The 21,710-nt window shown below is 37.3% G+C and overlaps 1 protein-coding gene across 1 annotated transcript in view; it reads left to right on the plus strand.

Annotated features, from left to right (window-relative positions):
• Kcnh7 (potassium voltage-gated channel subfamily H member 7) overlaps positions 1 to 21,710 on the plus strand; it is a 450,110-nt gene that overhangs the window by 318,674 nt on the left and 109,726 nt on the right. The window contains exon 6 of the mRNA XM_051184574.1: positions 5,419 to 5,633. Within this exon, the coding sequence (XP_051040531.1) occupies positions 5,419 to 5,633 (215 nt within the window). The remainder of the gene's footprint in view (positions 1 to 5,418; positions 5,634 to 21,710) is intronic.

Genomic DNA, 21,710 nt, shown 5'->3' on the forward strand with positions numbered 1-21,710 from the left:
CTCATCCTATTTTGTAAGTACATGATAAAGTTGTGCCCCTATATTGTTTCTTAAGACCCCAGATTTCTATTTCATGTTTTCCAGTTTCCAACTAGTGCATGACACTCTCATGAGTCAGAAACCAAACAACTCTCAAGATTGCTGAGAGTAATGACTTCCACTGAAGCCAGGAAACCTATCAGTCACACACACACAACACACACAACACATACACACACACAGACACACACACACATACACACACACACGCACACATGCATGCACGCACACACACACATAGACACACACTCATGCAGAGGGGGAGAGAGAGAGAAAGGAGAGAGAAGGATCTGACAGAACTTGTTTCTAATAAGTTGTATTGGCCATTACCCAGATGCCTATGATCTTACCACTATTTACAAATTGATTCTTAGTGGTGACAATTTGTCTGGCAAATTGTATGTCGCACAGTGGAACAGAATTTGTAGATGCCGAATTCAAATAACTCAAGGAGTGTTATTTGGTGCTACAACACTTCCTGGCTGGAGCTTATTCATGGTGTTCCTTGGCAAAGCTTCATTGCTAATGTTGCATTGGCATTTTCACTGATGTTAATATACACTAGTAATGTGTTTTACTACATTTAACAAAATGAACTCAATGTCCTAACAGATATTGTACATGTCCAACAAGACAGCAAAGTAAAAGCAGGCCCTTGCTGTCAGAAAGTGCAAGTTTGACAACCTGAGTTTGATCCCAAGAAACCATGTTAAACCATGTAAAGAGAGAACTAATTCCATGACATTGTCCTGTGATATCTTATATACATAAGCCTTGACTTACGTTCTCATAAATACAAGCATCACACACACACACACACACACACACACACACACACACACACACACACACAAATGATAACAACAATAATAGGTAGTAAAGCATTTTCTTATTTCTGAGAAACTTAAATCATCTCATCTACATTTTAAATATTGCAAAACCCTAAAATTCCTCTCAGTTATTGCTGAATCTCTATGCACAGTTGGAAAACATAGCTTACTTTTTAATTTCATCAGGTTTGTGTACTACACCTTTCCTGGTTGTTGCTGTAGTCTACCTGGTCACCTGCTTTCCATTTTCTAATCACACACTAGCATACTCACATTGGTATTCTTCTCACAACTGTCCCTCCAAGAATGTCAGTCTCCCGGTCCACTTCTGAGTCTTACATTCCCTTCAACTGAATCTATCATGTCCCTTTATTTCTGCCTGCTCCTTCTCTTTAAATTCATTTACTTTGTTTTTCAGGGTAATCTCCTTTCTTTCATTAGAATCCCAAATCCCATCTGTTCATGATCATTGTCAGTGAGGCTGCCTATCAACTCTAAGTCCTCAGCCAAGGCCTCTTTGAATGTAGACCTAGGAGGTAGGAAACCTTGTACTTTAATTTCTGGTCTTTGACTCATACACTTTTGGCCTCATATTCTGTCAGCTTAGTTTAGATTTGTGAAAAAGAATATTACAAAGCCCTACCCTAAAGCACTGGGAATTTATCCCATTGGAATTTATATAGACCAGAGACATCTGTAAAGGACTATAGTTTGCAGAATCCAAAAGACTTCTAGGTATAAATATTTGACTCAAAGTCAAGAGAAAGAATAACTCTGTTTTTTGTTATATAGGAGAAAATAAGCTTGGGATGCCTTATCTGAGTGACAGTATATAAATTTAAATATACTGTTATGCTGAATTCATTAAATATATTTATTCAAAAGAAAGTCTTCATTAACTCTTTCAGACTAAAAGTTCAAAACAAATTGAATGAAATGACTATGCAAGAGATATTTTTCCACATTAACTAGAGAAGCTAAAATAAGGACTGTATGGAGGTTGCAAATTCAGAGGTACATCTGAGTAGGGCATTTTATCAAAGAGTTTCTCAGCTCTCCCTTGAATAATCCTTTTCTCAGCAAGTATTTTGTTTACTCACTTGATTTCCTGAAATGGAATTGAAAGATAGTTAACCATTCCTGAAATAATAGCACGATCCTCTAAATTTAATATGAAGGGCTCACAAAGGCAAGGCAGTTTATAATCAGACAATATGTGCATTACCATGCTAGTGTTTGAATATAAATATGCTGAGGGCATAATCCAATCATCACAGTAGAAAAAGTTGTCTTCCAAGAAACTAAGGACATGATTGAACACTCCATATAAAAAGAGTAAGGGGGAAATGTCATAATCAACTATAATAAACTGGGATTTAACCAATTTCTAAATGTGTGTCAAATAATCAAAATAATAATAAACCAAGAAAGCATGAAAGGGACATTAGGAGGTATGATATTCACACAAGTCCTTTCCTTTAAGTATTCTTGCAAAGTACCTACTTATATGATAAACTGTATTAACCGTGATTTGCACAGAAAATAGACACATTACCAAATGTTAAGGTATATTTTTATCTTCACATTGAAAAACTACTTGCAAAATTCATGATTTGTTTAGAATGAGCAGTGCTGGCAAGATTAATTCTCAGGTAAAAGCACTTACTGTTCAAGAGTGCTGACCAGAGTTCGATCTTCTCACAGTAGTAGAAGAAACCTCAAAGTTGTCCTGTGGCCTCTACATGTGCTGCCCAGTAATCATGATACACACACACACACACACACACACACACACACACACACACACACACACACACACTTAATTAAAATTTAAATAAATAAAATAATGAGTAGTAGTAGGTACAAATACCCACCAAAGCACCATAAAGAAGTTGTAGAAGGTCTCTGGAGTGTTAGTAGCCTGACTCTGAAAATCACATCAGATGTTTCACATTTAAAGTGTAGGTTTCCTTTCATGAAGGCACATACCATTTGACATTTAGAAAGGGATAATGATGTAGAACATTTTAAAGACATATTTATACTTTAGTGTAACTCTAATAGCTACTTGATTATTTGCTTCTAGTTATCAACAAAGAATGAAATCCCTTATTTCACATGCTTACACATGTCAGATGTAGAAGCAAACTGTCACCAGAACTCTAAAATTGTGTTGATTAAAATTCTAGACAACATAATTTTCCAAAATAGTGACATACTCCACCACAACTATGAGAGGACATTAAAGCAGTGTATGATCTTCCATGTTCATGATAGGTGTAGCTCTACAAATTTAATATGATGCTTTATTGGGAACACATTAGAGATTCAGATCATTCCAAACATTTTAACTATAAGAATGTCCCTTGAAACACATGCAACAGGTGGTCAAGTGAGAATAAGAATTGTGGTATTCAAAATCTTCCATCATTATGACAACCCTGACAAATATCCCTTGGAGGCAATATTTCAGACCTTGTGGCCACAGCTAGAGCCAATTCTATAAACTGATAAAAATAGTCATAACTGCTATAAAGCTACACTAACTTATTTTGCCTGTCTATTAACTTCCTAGATCATCTCTGTAGACAATTTCCTACACAAATATAACATAAAGAAGGGTGGCCTCTGCATAGATTCAAAAGGTGAACTACAATGATTTTAATGCAGCTTCATTGTATTGCCTGAATGTTACCACCTATGTCTCTTATTCATATCCCTAGGTGTGGATGAATTATCCAAGAAAAGAAAATGTAGCATTTCAGTGAGGAGGAAGACAATAGTGTCTAAGAAGTTCAAAGTCCTAACATGTGTTACAAATTTTAACAAATGTGCCTAAAATTGAGGCAAATAATATGCAAAACAGGAAAATCCCACCAGAAATACATTTTTATTATACTTTTTTTAATGTTTCAAGGACTTCAAGCACCAGGGCTGGAGCTCTAATTGGAGGCACTAGAGGATGGTGGGGGAGAGCAAGATCAGACAACAACATGAGCAGAAGCAACTATGTAGCCCTGTTTGGCCTAAACTCATTACACAGACCAGGCTGGCCTCCAAATCATAGAGATCCACCTACCCAAGTAATATACCATCACACACACATTTTTATTATACTTTTTTAAAAAAAGATTGTAACAACATATTTTCCCTCCCCTGACCTATAACAACCATTAAATTTTAATTTTGTGGCTCTTGTAACAGTTGAGCAGGCATTTCAGTCAAGGAATAATATTGTGGGCACCAAGGAATGGCTGCCTTGCCCAGGAGAGGATGAAACCCTAGGATCACTTCTTTCTAGCCCTTGATAACTCTGGGACCTGATCACTTCAGGCACCAATTGGAGTCACCTGAGACATGATTGCTGGAAACACCAATTGGAGGCACCCTAGGATGGTAGTTGTAGAGCAAGATCAGATAACAACATGGGCAGAAGCAACTGAAAGGGAGTCTCCCCTCCCCCCAAAAAAGAAAACACATGATCACTCTCTCAGTCAAAAAATACACTGTGTAACACTCATGCTCTCAGGAATTTTAAGCAGTTCTTCATGATGCCAAGCTTTGAGAGCTATCACATGTAGTAAGCAATGAATTCAGCACATATAAGAGCTCCAGGCCATTTCTTGACATCATAAATAGCCGATAATAGATCCATCCCTAACGAAGATGGCAATGCTCAGGCGCCTCATCTTCAATAAGGGAACTGGGGAGCTTGGCCTCTTCTCAGTTGTGTTTGTAAGAACAGAATGTTGAAGGTGTTTGAGAGCTTCCAATCCAGACATGATCTGTTTCCTGACTATGGTTATGTCTATTTTAAGTTGTTTTTGGTCATAGCAACATCGTTGTGGAGTTTGGTTATAGAATTTTTCTTTTCTTTTTCTTTAATGTAACTGAAACAAAGATTTTAAGATCCAAAAATGAATCCTGAAGATTTTATCAGAATGAGAGGGCATGAGTGCACAAGCACACACACACACACACACACACACACACACACACACTCAAACACAATCAAAACACTTGGTTATCTTCAGCTTCTTCTAGTCGTGAATCTTATAGAAACTCATATCGGTAGTAGAAGAATTAAAGAAAACAACTAGTTTGTCACGTCTCAGTGGCATGTAGAAGAGAGTAACTTAAACAAGAGCTGTGTAAACAAAATATTCATAAATTTCAAGGCCAATGTGATTTTAACTTGGCCAGTGCTTCCCTAAGTCACCCCCCCCCAGAATAGGAAACAGAGTCTAAAGCAGGGCATAGGGGTGCTTTTTGTTTGTTTTGTTTTTCTTTTCCCCAGCCTTTAATAAAAGAAGCCAGTTAATAGCAGAAGGTGGCATTTTTACTTCTAGTACCAAATTTTTCCCTTTGATTTTCACATGTCCTTCTTTGTGGCAAAAGTTGTTCACATATAAACTGACTCCACTTAGTCACAGGAATCACACCAGTCATGGATCATTAGCCAGGCATTCAAGACCATCTTTTGTTTTGTTTTGTTTTGTTTTCTATTTCTTCTGATAATATTTTTAAAAATACTTTCAAATTCTTCTAGGGCCTTTTAATCATATCAAGTCAAGTCTGCTGGGGTCCACGTCGGATTCAAACCTCAACAAATACAGCACCATCAACAAGATTCCTCAGCTCACTCTGAACTTTTCAGATGTCAAAACTGAAAAAAAGAATACATCTCCTCCTTCTTCAGATAAAACTATTATTGCACCCAAGGTCAAAGAACGAACACACAATGTGACAGAGAAAGTAACCCAGGTAGGACATGACTTTACTATACATTTTAACTGCTATAGGAGCTATTTTTCTGGACAATAATGAATATTTTCTCTCTGATGCATAGTGGTGAGACATTTATCTTGATACTTTGAGATATTGAAAAAAGTCCTAAAGAAACATTAGCAAAGTTGGCTACAGTGATTTTTGCCTGTTGCTAGATTGAGCAAAACTGAACTAACTTGATATTGTTTATTACTCAGAGGTAATTACCCTGCTATTTATCATGCTTGGACATTTATTGACTTGCTGCCAACCCTGACATTATAAAGCGTTTTTAAAGAAATGTAATGGATATGTGTATTGGAACTGTAGGTCTAATTGAGATTTACTCCTGTGACCTCTCCTTTTGCACTTACTCCACTAAATTGAGCCGTATGCAAGCTGGTAGAAAGGAGAGCTGCCCAAGAAAATAAAATATTAGAGTGAAACAATGCATATCACAGCAACAATATTTTATTATTTTCCAATAAATAATGTAAACTGAATTACGATAAAGAGATACTGTCTGAAAGTCTTGCCTCAAAGAATAGATAAAGATGATTTGTACTTTTTTATGTCAAAATAACCACCTAAGCCGTCCCTAGCTTTTGCTTAGAGTGCATTTACCATGTTAGGGATTCATGGCTCTAAAATTTTTTCAATAAGCAATTTCTCTACAATTTAGTTAGTATATTTGCCAGCAAGTCTTTGTATAAACCAGTCTGCATCCCTAGAAAGTACTTTAATATTTGTGTGGTAATAAGGCACACTACTCTTGGACTTTCCCTCTTAAGCAGCACAAGTAAAGTCAATATAATAGAGTTAAATAAATATTCTATTATTATTCAGGTTGTATTGACCTCATCTTGCTAGCTTTGAATTTTACTTACAACTTTTATCTATATCTTAAAATTATTTTTTAAGTAGTAACTAATATGTAGATATATAGAAATTAAGGAACTTAAGAGATGGGAGGAATGTTAGTGAAATCAGGTGCATATCTATGCCAGTGGCATGTGTGAGTGTAGTTTGGAGCACAGAAAGCATGGTGGGAACTGTAGTGTGGGACTTCCCAAACATATGTCTAGCCAACTGTGGTCATGCAGGAATGTTTGACCAATGTATGTGCCCAGATATTTTCATTCCAAAGTAAGAATGAAACTTAATTTAAGAAATCTTTACTTTTGGTAGTTCAAAAATTAATTAGAAGGCTATCGTTGCATCCTTCCTTAGGCAAACAACACAAATTAATACCATGAATATCCAAGGTATCATGTGCTATTTTTCCACAAGGACCCCTATCCTACCACACCTAACCAGTCCACTGTTCAAGAAAAGAGTGAGACCAGTGTGGATCAAAGGTGGCACCTTCTTCAGGAATTTTTTTTTTCATCCTAGTGTAATGAAGATGTATGTAGGTGTGTGTGTGTGTGTGTGTGTGTGTGTGTGTGTGTGTGTGTGTATTTGAATCTGCTAATAAAATGCCTGTTAATAAAGAATCTGAGAACACAGTTTATGGAGGACATAGTTGTACTTTAAGGCAAGGCTGATCAGAGAAGAAAGTAAGACTCAGATGAGTCACTAAAGCTGGATCTCAAAAGCTGTGGATCAACTAGGCAATGTGTGATATTTAAAGCCAGAAGTCAAAATCAAACAACTTAACTCCAGCCTTTTATTGTATGGCATGAAATTAAGTATTGCTTGTGTGAGAATAAGGCAAGGTTAAGGGTTGGCAAAACTTCCCAGAGTTAGTCGGGTGAAACAGTGCAGAAACAGTAATCCCAGAAACTGTAAATAGAAGCAGATAGATCTCTATAAGTTTTAGACTAGTCAGGGCAACAGAGTGAGAGCCTGTCTAAAACAAGCAAACAAATATATAAGATAATTATATATGGAAAGTGTTCTTCCTGGTGCTATATGCATAATAAGGAATGTGTTCACTCTAATACATGATTTAAATTTAATTTTTTATGACTCTCCTTCTTTTCTTCCCTGTATGTGGAGTGTCCCTTTAGCTACATCCTTGGGCCTTCTAGAACAGAGGTAGAGTGGACATCCTCAAGGGTCTGCTGCAGGAAATAATGGAAGGCAGGAAGATAGGGCTGAAAGAACAAAGGAAAAAGTTAGCAAGGTAAGGAGGAAAATGTCCTTATAGGAAAATCAGAAAAGATGTAGTTCCTGAAGCACAAAAGTCCAGTATGTTTTCTGAGAGTAAATAGATTCCTAAACCTGGAAAAGACGAGGCTGGAAAATTCCCCTTCTAGAGGAGTCTTTACTAGGCTTTTAAAATAGGTGGACTGCTAAAATGCCATAAAAAACTTCACAATATTTTAAGAATTCTTACCTCATCTTAAAAAAAAATCCCTGTGGCTTATATATTTAGTTCCATAATTTTGAAATATTGGTTTCAACATTGCAGTATCTTTTAAAAGCACTGTTGTTGGTTATTTTTTAATGTTTGCAGATGCTGCATTATTTTTTATTAAAGGCTAATTGTGCATTGGTGATCTAGTTCATCCTCCTGCATCTCCCAAATCCACATCAAGTGAAGGAGAGAACCAATTCCATGAAGTTCTCCTTTGAGCTACATGTGTTGCTGTGGCATGTGTGTGTGGGGGGATAGGGAGGTCCACCCCATACACTCATACAATAATTAATAAATTAAGAATATTTTGCTTATTTATCAAATTTCACAAGTTATATACATTGACTATATCTATCCCTGCTCCTTCTCTCTAATACTTCTGGGACCCTCCCAATGCCTCCAAGGTTCATGTCTTCTTATTTCATTTTAATGTTGTTGTTGTTGCTATATAACCCACCGAGTCCATTTATGCTGCCAATATGCTCATGAGTGTGATGTCACCCAATGTGTCACGAGCAATCTATCTACCAGTGGCTACAACCCCAAAGTGACTGTCCTTTATCCACCATCCATCAGCTGCCAATATCTTTTTAGTCTATTCTGATTTTGATCTTGTGCAAGTCACCACAGCATCTATGAGTTCAGCTGTGCAAGAACAGCACCATCCTCATAGCCCATCATTTCAGAGCTCTCCTCCCCATCCTCCAGCTCTTACATCCTTTCTGTCTGCTCTTCTAAAATGTCTCCTAAGCTCTGGGGTGAAGATTGATACAGTACTCTCAGTTGCTTGTTCTTAGCACTTTGAACAAGCATGATCTCCTCATTAGCCTCTGCCTGCTGCAATTAAGAAGTCTTTCTGCTCATATATGGATTTTAGACCTAGAGCAAAGGATCATCAGCTATAATTCACAACACCAGAGGAACTACAATACAAGGTGTATTCTAAGAGATTCATATAAGGTCCCTCACAAAAGGGGGAAGGGACAAGTCCCCCAGAGCACATAGGAAGTGGGGGGGGCAGTGAATGGAGGAGAGGAAAGCACGTGTGACTAGGAAGATTGAGTCAGGGTAGAATAGAAGACAGAAAAGAGAGAGAGAGAGAGAGAGAGAGAGAGAGAGAGAGAGAACATAAAAGAGGAAGCTATTATTGGTTTGAAGAGAAAACTGAACCTAAAGAAAGGTCTAGAGACCTACAAGACGGACTACAACTAACAATTTGAGCATCCCTGGAAAGACTACCATAAATGCCCTTCCCTGATAGTGAGATCAACAACTAACTTAGACACCATCATGGAGCCCTCATTTAGGACCTGTTGGAAACAGAATCAAACACCCATAACTAAACACTGAGTCAACTACAATCAAGATGCAGAGAGAGAGGACAAGACCAGGCTGCAGAAACACATAGAGACAGCTTACCTGAACAAGGAGGAGCTAACAGGCCCCCAGACTGATAGCTGGGAATCCAGCATGGGACTGACTCAGACACCCTGAATATGGGTCTCAGGCAGAAGGACTGAGCAGTCTAAGGGACCTCAGACAGTGGAACCAGGATGTATTCCCGGTGCACAAAAGGACCTTGTGGACACATCCCCCATGGAGGAGAAGTCCTAGTCCCTTCTTCAAATGACTTGACAGATTTAGCCCTACATGTGGAATTGGGATGTGTAAAATAATAATAATAATAATAAAGAACTATAAAAGCAAGTCTTTCTGGGGCTGCAGAGATGACCCACCAGTTAAGGGCATCAACTGTTCTTATAGAGGAACTAAGTTTGGTTCACAGCACCCTAATCAGGTGACATACCGTCACCTGTGTCTCCAGATCTGAGGGATCTCAGATTTTCTTCTGGTACCCATGGCACTGCTCTATATGTATGTACCTCATTATTTCCCATAAATCTATACATAATTAAAAATAAAAATAAGGTCCTTGTTTTAGGGAAGAAAAAGAAAATTCTTTGGCCAAGATTGAAAGTAGCACAAATACACACACACACAAACACACATATGACTCGAGTCATTAGGAAATGAGACTTCTGAGAGTTGATTTGGCCATTAGTGTGTAGTCCTCAGGAAATAGTTTAAAGACTAAGAAGTAGCCTTTCACCCCATTCTATCCATCAAAATACAGAGAAAGAATTGCTGCCTTCATCAGGCACTGAATCTGCCTTCAGAATGGAAAAAAATAAATAAATAAAATTGAATAAATTTACACTGTTTATATGCTATCCAGCTACCAATGTTTTATATAACAGCAGTCCAAACAGAACAAATGCTTACCACTCAGGGCATGAGGCCCACACAAGGGTTTATTCATCTTTTCAAAAATTTTTGGAGTACCCCTTTCTTACTCTCCAAATTGTCCCAATACCAGAGCAGGTACAGGTTTTTCAAGGGGGTTAGGAGGTTAGAATGGCAGCCTGCTTATAAAGGACCATGTTTTATAATATGAATTTCCAGTGAATGGAATTTACTCTGGAAGGAAGGGCACACCAATGTAAAGTCTAATACTGCATTAAAGTACTCCGAGACTCCCAATGACTCTATGACTATCCTAGTGTTAGAAAGTTTCCTAACCATAGCTGTTTTTGAAATTTACATATTCATTAGGTGCAACATCCTTTGTTCCTCAGTCTCTCAAATTAACTTGATAATGACCTGAAACTTTTTCCTCAGTTAATCTTTGGAGAGTCTATGTCAGAAGATTTATCAATATGTAAGTTTTGGGTAATCAGCCATATTTTCTTGCCAAATCCTCTGGGTCAATAGATTTGCATAAGGTGCTTTCTTTATAGAAGTGGAACTTCTGCTCACAGTTAACTCAACAGTGAATTTTAAACATTCTTTAGCATACCACCAATACATCAGTCATCACCAAAATGAGGCATAACTGAAAAAATCAATAGCTGCTCTTATTTTGAGTCCCAATCTCTTCTACAGATTGAATTAGAATTAGCCAACTAGCTGTTTTTCTTTCCAGCTAGATGTGTTTCTCTGCAGCAGAGTCTAATGTTAGTCACTCAATTATCCATTCTTTCATGGGGTTGTTTATTAATTCAACAAGAATTTACTGGGAGAATATACAGTGTAACATCCTAGAAATTTAGACTTAAAGGACATGTCTTTTACCTTAGAGAGATGAAGGAAACAGACAAGTAGATTCCATAGGTATTACATGGCAGTTTGAAAAATTATGCTACATAGGCAGACAAGATATTCAGGTTCTAAAAAAAGGAAATCTTACCTGTGTTGGAACCAAGAGATGATAGTTAGGTAATGTAACCTTTTAGAGTAGTTATGGAGCTTGAGAAGTTTCCAGCGTTTTGTAGTAAGAATCCTGAATGTGTAACATGTAAGGAAGACACTACAGGATGAAGAGCCACTGCAGTGTCACTTGTGTCTCTCATGACATATGGCACAGCTGAGAAGGAAAACAGCAGACTGCACTCACACTGTCTTTGGCCAGGCTTTCTTCTTGACTTTGTTTATCACCCAAGAAAAGCAAGTTCCTCAGACTCTCCTGCTTCTCTTAGTGCTCACAGGTCGTGAATTAGTGGTAAATGCCTTCTATCTTCCAGTGGCCATATGATTCCCAGAGAACAAGGACTCTGGTCAGCCCAAGCGGGTATTGTGATCATCCTTGTAATAAAAGTGTAGTTCTCTGATGAAAATAAAAAAAAAAACAAAAACAAAAACAAAAAACAAGAAAATGTAGTGGAGCATAGGAAACTCTGATGAAGAACCAAACATCAATGGCTCCTTAAAGGATGAAGATAACAAACTATAGAAATGATCCCTGAAAGTAAATTCAAAATAGCTGGACAAAGCAGCCTGACAGACTACAGCCAGGATTTCTGAACCTTCTTCGAATCTCCCATGACAGTGCCCCTTACCAGCAGGAAGTAGTTTGGAAAGAACAACGCCCAAATTCCCAAATATTGTCTATAAATGTTTGTTTTCATTTAAATGGACTTGGTTATATAAAATAAAAAAAATATTAATAACAAAAAAAGATGAAGATAAACAGCATCACTGAAATCAAAGTAGACATGAACACAAGTATGTTAAATGCTGGGTAAATTCTAGAACACAGAAGTATAAAACACAGAACCAATGGTTTAATATTAAAATATAAAATACAATTCTATAAAGGAATAATGCCTACTATGACAACAGAGGGTACTGTGAACTAGATGGAGAAACACTGTACTACAGTACAGAATGATACCATTGACAAGAGAAAACGTGATAAATGCTATCACATTACTTTTGGAACTAAAGGGAATTTTTGTTTCTCTTCAGCTCAAAATTGGTCTAATTGTATTTATTTTATGAAGAATTTCTGATAAATTTAATGGAAATCCACATAGACATTATCAGAGTAAGATACAAGATGCTGCCTAAATGAATGAGAGCATGTTCATCTAGTAAACAGATGAAATTTGTTATTAGTCCACAAAAGTTTTCTTATAGATTTACTGAGGAAAGTGTTCAAGAAATTAGATTTAAATAATCACAAAAAAAAATTTTAGGCCACAATAAAGATATCCGTCAATGTTTAAAAGTCAATATATTCTACATGAGTATACCTTTAATCCCAGTACTGAGAAGAGAGAGGCAGGCAAAGCTATGTGAGCTCCAGGCCAGCACGGTCCACATAGTATAGCTGGTATAGCTATATGAATTCAAGACTAGCCTGATCTACATAGTGATTCTAGGACAGCCAGGGCTATGGGCTATGTAAAGAGACTCTATCTCAAGACAAAAACACAAAACAAAAAACAAAATTAAAAAAAAAACCCACAAAGGCTTGTAATATTTAAATAATCTGTGTAAATTTTAAGCCAAAGTAGATTTCTAATTTTCAATACTCACTGTAAGTATGTTACTGGCATGAAAATAGAATTATGGTGAATTTAATAAGAGCTGACAATGTTTACTGTTTAAGAGATTCTGTGATAAATTGTTTATGGCTGACCACATTTAACCTACATGATAACTAGTTGGTAGTATTATTATATCCATTCTTTCCCACCCAAGGTCACCTGACTACACACATGAATGCCTCAGTTTCTAAACTATACTCCACAAATCTACTATTTCCCCCATTTGCATGCTGAATCTGCTCAGAAGTCATCACAGCATCTGGATATGCCTGAAATGAGTCTTTATGGTTGGATATCATACTCAGAAAAATATAAAGTATTCAGAGAAGTGGGGCATGGCTACAGAAACAGGAGCTGAACAGGATGTTCTTTCTCTTAAACACATCTTGACAAAGAAGCATTATTCCCATTATCACTTATTGAAGTTCATGACTATCTATTCATACTAGATGAGGACCATAGAGTTTTTTTTTTTTTTTTTTTTTTTTTTGTGCTACAAGTTACCAAAAAAAGTGAAGTGATGGTAATGTTACAAACACAAATAAGATCTCAGAGAAGATAGCACTTTACTTTTTATTGAAATCTATAAATTGCAAATTTATTCATAATCTCTTCACTGTCAACCAATGACTTCAAAGCAACTATGTATAATTCACTATGATTTAGAGTAGAGGAATTTTAATGCAAAAGTAACATTAATTTTATAGTTAGCCAATATTCAAACTTATCATCTTGTGATTAGCCATATAAAATTTATTAATACCTCTGATATATTCCTTCAAATAACACTAAACTTTCAAATAACTAAACTTTCATCAATGATAGAAACTTTGTAAAATCTTTTACACAAATCTACACATTAAAAGTGATTTTACATAGAGCATTATTTTTCAATAATACTGTTAAGTTAAAATTGCACTTAATCATAGATTCTAATTTCTAACATTATTTTAACAAATGATCCTTCAATTTTGAAATTATAAAATAAAAGATTTCCCAATGCTTCTGTCACATGAATAATGTGTTTTCCTTAACTTCATTTTGTATCTAAACCTCAATTGAACTGAAAAAATAATCTTGAACTGCCAGAAATAGCAATAATAAAAATGTTATAGATTAAATTTGAAATGCAATACAGGAGGAAAAATTGCTTCTGAACACTACCAATTGATATGACATTTGTTTTGCATCCATTATTTTCCAGTTATTTATATAATACCATCAACTTTAGCTACGAAAGACAGAAATCCCCATCTAATATTTTCCCCATATTCTGGGAATGGCTTATAAGCTACTTGTATAAATGCAAACTGAAATGAAAACAGTAAGTCTAGACTTTGAAAAAAAGCATAAAGCACACTGTATATATGTTCAGCTCTGTGAGTGCTCAGCTGTAAGCCAGGGCTATGGCTGCTACAAAACCATATAAAGCAATGCTTTGCTTTTGCCTTTGTGTAAATACAAAGCTTTGAGACTGAAAATACTAGATTATGATTTCAAGTGTTTTCTCATATAGTTGATATATAAATAATGAAGAGGAATGGAACAAAAGTAACTAAGCATTTTATTAACAATTATCATCTATAAGTATGTATTACACTACATATAATTTAAATATAAATAAAGCTGTTATTTTTTAAAATACAGAAAATTTTTAAATCAAGAATTTAATTTTGTCTACTGTCCCTAAATCATATATAGGAATATAGGAATGTGTGTATACATATATATATGTATACACACACACACACACACACACACTTAGGCATATATATATATATATACCTAACATCACATATAGTCTTCATTTTCATAACAGTACTTTAATCTAATAATCATACTTCATCACTGTTTTGATGATGAAGAAATAAACCCTGAATGTCACTGAATGACAGCGACAGCTTTTGGTGAAGGATTTATGCATAACTGCTTAAAAGCAGCCACCTGTTTGAGTTTCTATATTCACACATTATAAAGGAGAAAAGTAAAAGAATGCAATCTCCTTTAGAAGCTGGGTCAGCAAGAGGAATATATATATCCGTATGAGTGGTCAGGAGAGACAGGTAAAAATAATTTTGCTTAGGGTTCATAGCAATAGCCTGGTTGCCATAGCAACTGAGGCACAGAAGAATGCGGATCTATTGCCAAGATGGTTCAGTTTTTTCCATCCCCATCCACCCTCCAGTTAGCCTGAGCTTTGAGATAAAAGTCAAGCCGTGAAACAGACAGGAAATGCAGAGGCGAAGTTCTTTGCTCATTTGCCCTGTAACCTAGGGGTTATGAAAAGCACAGTTCAAAGGGAATTACCTAATGACAGCAGAACAGGCAGAAGCAGTTGGTTTTTAACATTTCATGGGATGAGAATTAAGCTAAAAATTATCAGGTGTGAACATCCCAGAGTATACAGTGTATTTTCGCATAAGTCATCTAAGGCCTTGAAATGTTGTAGCTACGGACTATTCCTTGAATTGAGATGTAGAAATATGGTTAAAATAAAATCTAACTTAGGAAAATAAAATAAAATAAATGAGGAAGTCTTACTGGTGATCTTGGTATTAATATATGTCCCCTGGTTCTATTTATCTCTATTGTGAAGACCTTGTTTCCAAGGGAAAGTATATTGTTAGATCACAGAAACCTCCAAAATTGTTTCTGAAAAGTTAATCAAAAATTGAGTAATTTAAAATTCATGGTAATTTTATTTTTTTGTCCTACTCAGAATTCCTTGACATTTCTGTGTTGACAGAATCACATGGAATAATGGTCTACCTCACCCCTCTTTTTTTTTTTTTTTTTTCTGTTTCTGAAACTGAATGGTGATGTGTTCATGAAGATTCTTAATTGTTAACAATCTCTATCTTCTTTATAACATTCACTTCCATATCACTGAAATCAGACAAACTTGGGAAACATGGGCATAGTCCAATCTTTCATCCTGTAGTTGAAGCCGAAAAGACAATCTGGCATAGACCTGCGTTTTGCAAGTCTTCTAAGGATCAGGATAAGCTACACTATCTTGGGAAATTCCTCTTCTGACATCTTTGAACAAAAACAGAAAGCATATCCATTCTCATCTCAGTAATCCTGCCCCGAGGATCACTTGATTTCTGGAGGCACCTTCAGAGCAGTGGATACCAGCAGTCCCTCTAAGAAGCAGCTTCCTACCAAGACAACCTGCCTATGCCTGTACTCCAAAGAGTGTTCTCCAAGACACTAATTTCACATTCTTTTCATAGACCAAAAAAAAAAAATCCTTTTCTGTCTTCAATCCTCCTGTGACAGGTACACGTGTGTTTGAGACCTATTTCGTTAGACTCTGTTATTTGAAAAGGAGAAAGAAGTATGTGATAGAGTAATGGATATGGGAAAGAGTCTAAATCCCTTCATGAGAGGACCATGGTGGAAGCTGGCCTGCTGACTTCAGAGATGATTCTTTTTTTCCTCTGCCCACTTGGTCTTTTTAAAATTAATTTATTTATTTTTAATTTCACTTTATATTAAATCACAGTTCTCCCACCTCTCCTCCCCCACAGCCCAACTCCCATCCACTTTTACAATAAGTAAGGGCTCCCATGAGGAGTCAACAAAGTCTGGCATATTAAGTTGGGGCAGGGCCAAGCCCCTCCCCAATACATTAAGACTTGGCATGTCATCCCACCATAGGGAATGGGTTCTAACAAGCTAGATCATATACCAGGAATAGATCCTGGTGCTATTACCAGGAACTCCTCAGACAGTTCAAATTTCAAAACTGTCTTCCACATACAAGAGGCCTAGTTTGGTCCACTTGAGTCTCCACAGCTGTCAGTCTAGAGTTAGTGAGTCTTTGTGAGCTTGATTCAGCTGTCTTTGTAGATATCTCCATCATGATCTTGACCTCCCTTACTTATATGTCCCCTCGACTCTCTCTTCATCTTGATTCCTGGAACTGGCCTGGTGCTTGCTTGTGAATCTTTGCATCTGTTTCCATCAATCACTAGATGAAGGCTCTATGATGATAGTTGGGGTATTCACCAATTTGATTACAGGGGAAGGCCAGTCCAGGTATCCTCTCCACTATTGCTAGGACTCTTAGCTGGAGTCATCCTTGTGGATTCCTGGGAATTTCCCTAGCACCAGGTTTCTCCCTAACCCCATGGTGGCTCTCTCTTATTAAGGTATCTCTTTCCATTGCTCTCCCACTCCATCCCTCTCCCAACTTGAACATCCAGTTCCATCATGTCCTGATCCCCTATCCCTTCCTCTTTACAGCCCCCATCCCAATTTATCCAGGAGTTCTCATGTATATCTCCCTTCTGCTCTAAAGGTGTCACTTTAATCCTTCCCTCACAAGTAAACACATTGAAATGAGATATTTTCTACTCCAGTTTGTGTCCTCTCCTATCTTGTTGGTCTTCAATTTGTTTTCTAATATTGCAAAAAGACAAAATAGCCTCTAGCCAGGTGCAGTCCTCTGTGACTGTGGATCTTGGTTACATTTTATGTGCAGTCCACCTGACAAGTCCCCACACCACATCAGGAGCAAGTCCTTAATTTTTAGGGCAGAATTCTAAAACTGAGTCATATTGAGAGAACACAATTCAAAGATGAATAACAATGAATGCAATAAAAATGCTAACCATCCTTCTTTGTCTGCCAGGTGTCACTTCAACTGAACCACACTGTTTTACAGAAGTAATCCCTCATTTGGAAATCATGCCTATACCTGTCTCCATTGTTCATGAAGTTGTGTTGAAAAATAGTGGTTTCTGACCCTTGAACTTTCCCCTTGCAAATACCTAAAGTCCTTCACAATCTTTTTTTCTTACTCCTTCTTCCTTACCTCTCTCCCTCTTATCAGATATTACTAACTCACTTTGACTTTTAAGTAAAGACTTCTCTTCATCCCTGTTTCTCTTTGTAGACTTGAATGAGTGAACCCTGAAGGATATTGTGAAGCTTTTAGTTTTAGTAAATGAGCAACATGGACATGAGAATTCAGTACATAGTTAAACTGAAAAGGAGTCTTCCAAAGCATGAATATGCTTCTTTCTGATCAACACAACCTATTACTTGAAAATGATTGAAAAGTAATGATATTGCCCACCTGTCAACAGCAGTGCTGTTTTATATATGTTCTGTAGCATGATTTTTTTAAATTATGGGTTTTGTTTGTCATGTATTCTCATTATAACCAACAGTTATGAGGTCAGTGGATTAAAGCTTCAAAAAAGTAGTATGAAAAAGAAAAAAGTCAATATTATATTTTATATTAGGTTATCTAGAATGAATATAAATAAGCTAATGACAGTGCTCTCAAGATTCAGGGTGTCTTCCTAACACTGATTCTTCAAAGTGAATGTGCATTTGAAACAAAACTACTCCTGAGACTCACTGGGGAAGAGAGGAAGAGAGTCACAAAAGGAACAGATACAATCCTCATTTGAGGCCCTTTGGTTACATTTGGAATTTTTACAGCTTTCTGTTTAAGTTCAAGGATAGAAACTGGCTTCCTAGGTTCCTTTTCTTTTCCATTCAGTCTCCAGCACATGTCCCTGCCAACAAGAGAACCACCCCACTCATATTAATTATAGTTGTTTTAGTAATTATGTTGTAGCCATTCCTTTGGCTCTTTTACCATGTGATCACTACAGCAGTGGGAAGAATTCCATCTCTGTGGTGGAATATTGATTGGCAGTTTGATGGGATTCAGAATCCTCAAGGAAAGAGTTCTCTGGTTGTATTAGTAAGGGAGTTTTATATTAGGTTAATTAAGGTGGAAGACATTATGTGGGCAGCACCCCCAATGATCCACTTGGGCTTAGAATGAATGAGAAGAAGAAATCGAGCTGAGTAACAACCCTCAGTTTTTGCTGCTTCCTGACTGACCATGCAGCAAGACAAGCCACTCACACTTGATGGCCATGCTCTCCCAACCATATAGGACTGATTCTTCAAACTGTGAGCCAAAGTAACCCTTCCTTAAGTGGCTTTACTCCAATACTTTGTCCCAAGGAAGTACAAAGTTGCAAATACATTTTCTTTTAAAAATATGAAATTTTGGGTAAAATCATGCAGTTCTCAGTGTACCTTTGGGTCAGAGGTACATGATTGAGGACCATGTAGTACCCCTGACACAGTTGAATTCTATGTGCTCTATATATCAGTGCATTCTCTCTCTGTCTCTGTCTCTCTTTCTCTCTCTCATGTGTGTGTGTCTGTGTGTATTTTAAAGATGTTGATTTATTTAGATTTCTCAATCTACATGAATTTTGTGCATATCTGTAATTTTGTGCTTTCATGTATCAAGACATCTTAGACTATAACTGATTGTGATCAAAAAGCATTTATCTTTACAATGAGTTCTGGGTCAAGGAAACACTCTCAGAATCTCACTAACTATTAATTACACATCTGAGAATAAAATTTACTTCTTTTAAGTCTTGTACTCACTGTATTTGGTTTTCCTTTCGGTTACAAGCAACTTTAACTCTTCTAGTTTTTCTTTCCACTAACCTGACCATTTCAGGAGGATCCTCGCCTTCTAACCTTACTTCTAGCACCAATCATTCCTTTTTTGTTTTAATTTTTTAATTTATTTTATATAACCAAGTCAATTTAAATGAAACCAAACATTTATAGACAATATTTGGGAATTTGGGCATTGTTTTTTCCAAACTACTTCCCACTGGTAAGGGGCACTGTCATGGGGGACTCAAAGAAGATTCAGAAATCCTGGCTGTAGTCTGTAAGGCTGCTTTGTCCAGCTGTTTTGAATTTAGGATCACCTGGCATGATCAAACCACATTAGTCTGGAAGGAAAAAGAGAAATCCTTTTCCCCAGTCAAAGCATTTTTTTAATTTAATTTATTATTTTACATGTCAATCCCAGTTCCCTCTCCCTCCCTTCCTCCCTCCCTCCTTCCATCCCTTTTACTCTCTCTGCCCTCTCACATGCACTCTAACCACCCTTCCTCCCATCCCCCCAACCCAATTCCATATGTAGGGGAATGCCATCCAGTTGGGGTCATGTAGATCTGACAGGTCATGTGAAGTAGGGACTAGGGTTTCTCTCCTGTCTCTAGATTAAGGCAGTTATCCCTCCATGGGGGATAACTTTGGTTCCCAAAGCCCTTTTGTGCACCAGGGATACATCCTGGCTCCACTGTCTGAGGTCCCTTTGACTGCTCAGTCATTCTGGCTGAGACCCATATTCAGGGGGACCTGAGTCAGTCCCATGCTGGCCTTTAGCTCCTTCTTGTTCAGGTAAGCTGTCTCTATGTGTTTCTGCAGCCTGGTCTTGTCCTCTCCATTGCATCTGGGTTCTAGTTCGACTCAGTGTTTATGTATGGGTGTTTGATCCTATTTCCAACAGGCATTAGTTGAGGGCTCCATGGATAAGTTAGTTGTTGATCTCACTCTCCGGGAAGGGCATTTATGATAGCCTTTCCATGGAAGCTCAAATTGTTAGTTGGGAGCAGTCTTGTAGTTATCTAGACCTTTCTTTGTGTTCAATTTTATCTTCAAAACAATATTGGCTCCCTCTTTTATGTTTTCTCTCTCTGTCTCTGTCTCTCTCTCCCTCTCTTTCCTGTCTTCTATTCCTAACCAGGCTCAATCTTCCTGGTCACACATGTTTTCCTTTCTGCCCCCCTCGTTTTCTCCTACTTCTCTCTCCATTCGCTGCCCCCCCACTTCCCCTAAGCTCTGGGGGACTTGTCCCTTCCCAGTTCTGTGAGGGACTTTATATGAATCTCTTAGAATACACCTTGTATCCTAGTTCCTCTGGTGGTGTGAATTATAGGCTGGTGATCATTTGATCAAGGTCTAAAATCCATATATGAGTGAGTACATACTTTGTTCCTCTTTTTGTGACTGGGTTACCTCATTCAGGATGGTTTCTTCAAGTGCCATCTACTTGCCTGCGAATTTCAAGATACCATTATTTTTTTTCTGCAGAGTAGTATTCCATTGTGTAGATGTGCCACACCTTCATTAACCATTCTTCAATTGAGGGGCATCTAGGTTGCTTCCAGGTTCTTGCTATTACAAATAGTGCTGCTATGAATACAGTGGAAGAGATGTCTTTGTTGCATGGATGTGAATCCTTTGGGTATATGCCTAAGAGGGGGATTGCCGGGTCCTGTGGTAAACTAATTCCCATTTTCCTGAGGAACCGCCATACTGATCTCCAAAATGGTTGTACGAGTTTGCACTCCCACCAGCAGTGGAGGAGTGTTCCCTTTCTCCACATCCTCTCCAACATGAGTCATCATTGGTGTTTCTAATTTTAGCCATTCTGGCAAGAGTAAGAGGGTATCTCATAGTTGTTTTGATTTGCATTTCCTTGATAGCTAAGGATGTGGAGCATTTTCTTAAGTGTCTTTCAGCCTTTTTGATTTTCTCTATTGAGAATTCTTTCTTCAGTTCTGTACCCCATTTTTTAATAGGGTTATTTGGTGTTTTGTTGACTAGTTTCTTGAGTTCTTTGTATATTTTGGAGATAAGCCCTTTGTCGGATATAGGATTGGTGAAAATCTTTTCCCAGTCTGTGGGCTGCCGTTTGGTCTTGTCCAATGTGTCTTTTGCCTTACAGAAGCTTCTAAGTTTGAAGAGGTCCCATTTATTAATTGTTTCTCTCAGTGTCTGTGCCCCTGGAGTTATGTTCAGGAAGTGGTCTCCTATACCAATTTGTTCAAGGGTACCTCCTACTTTCTCTTCTAAGAGGTTCAATGTGGCTGGATTGATGTTGAAGTCTGGGATGGTTTAACATATGAAAATCTATCAATGTGATCCACCATATAAACAAACAGAAAAAGAAAAACCATATGATTATCTCCCTAG

This window comes from Phodopus roborovskii, unplaced genomic scaffold (assembly GCF_943737965.1).
Source record: "Phodopus roborovskii unplaced genomic scaffold, PHOROB, whole genome shotgun sequence".
Classification (NCBI taxonomy): domain Eukaryota; kingdom Metazoa; phylum Chordata; class Mammalia; order Rodentia; family Cricetidae; genus Phodopus; species Phodopus roborovskii.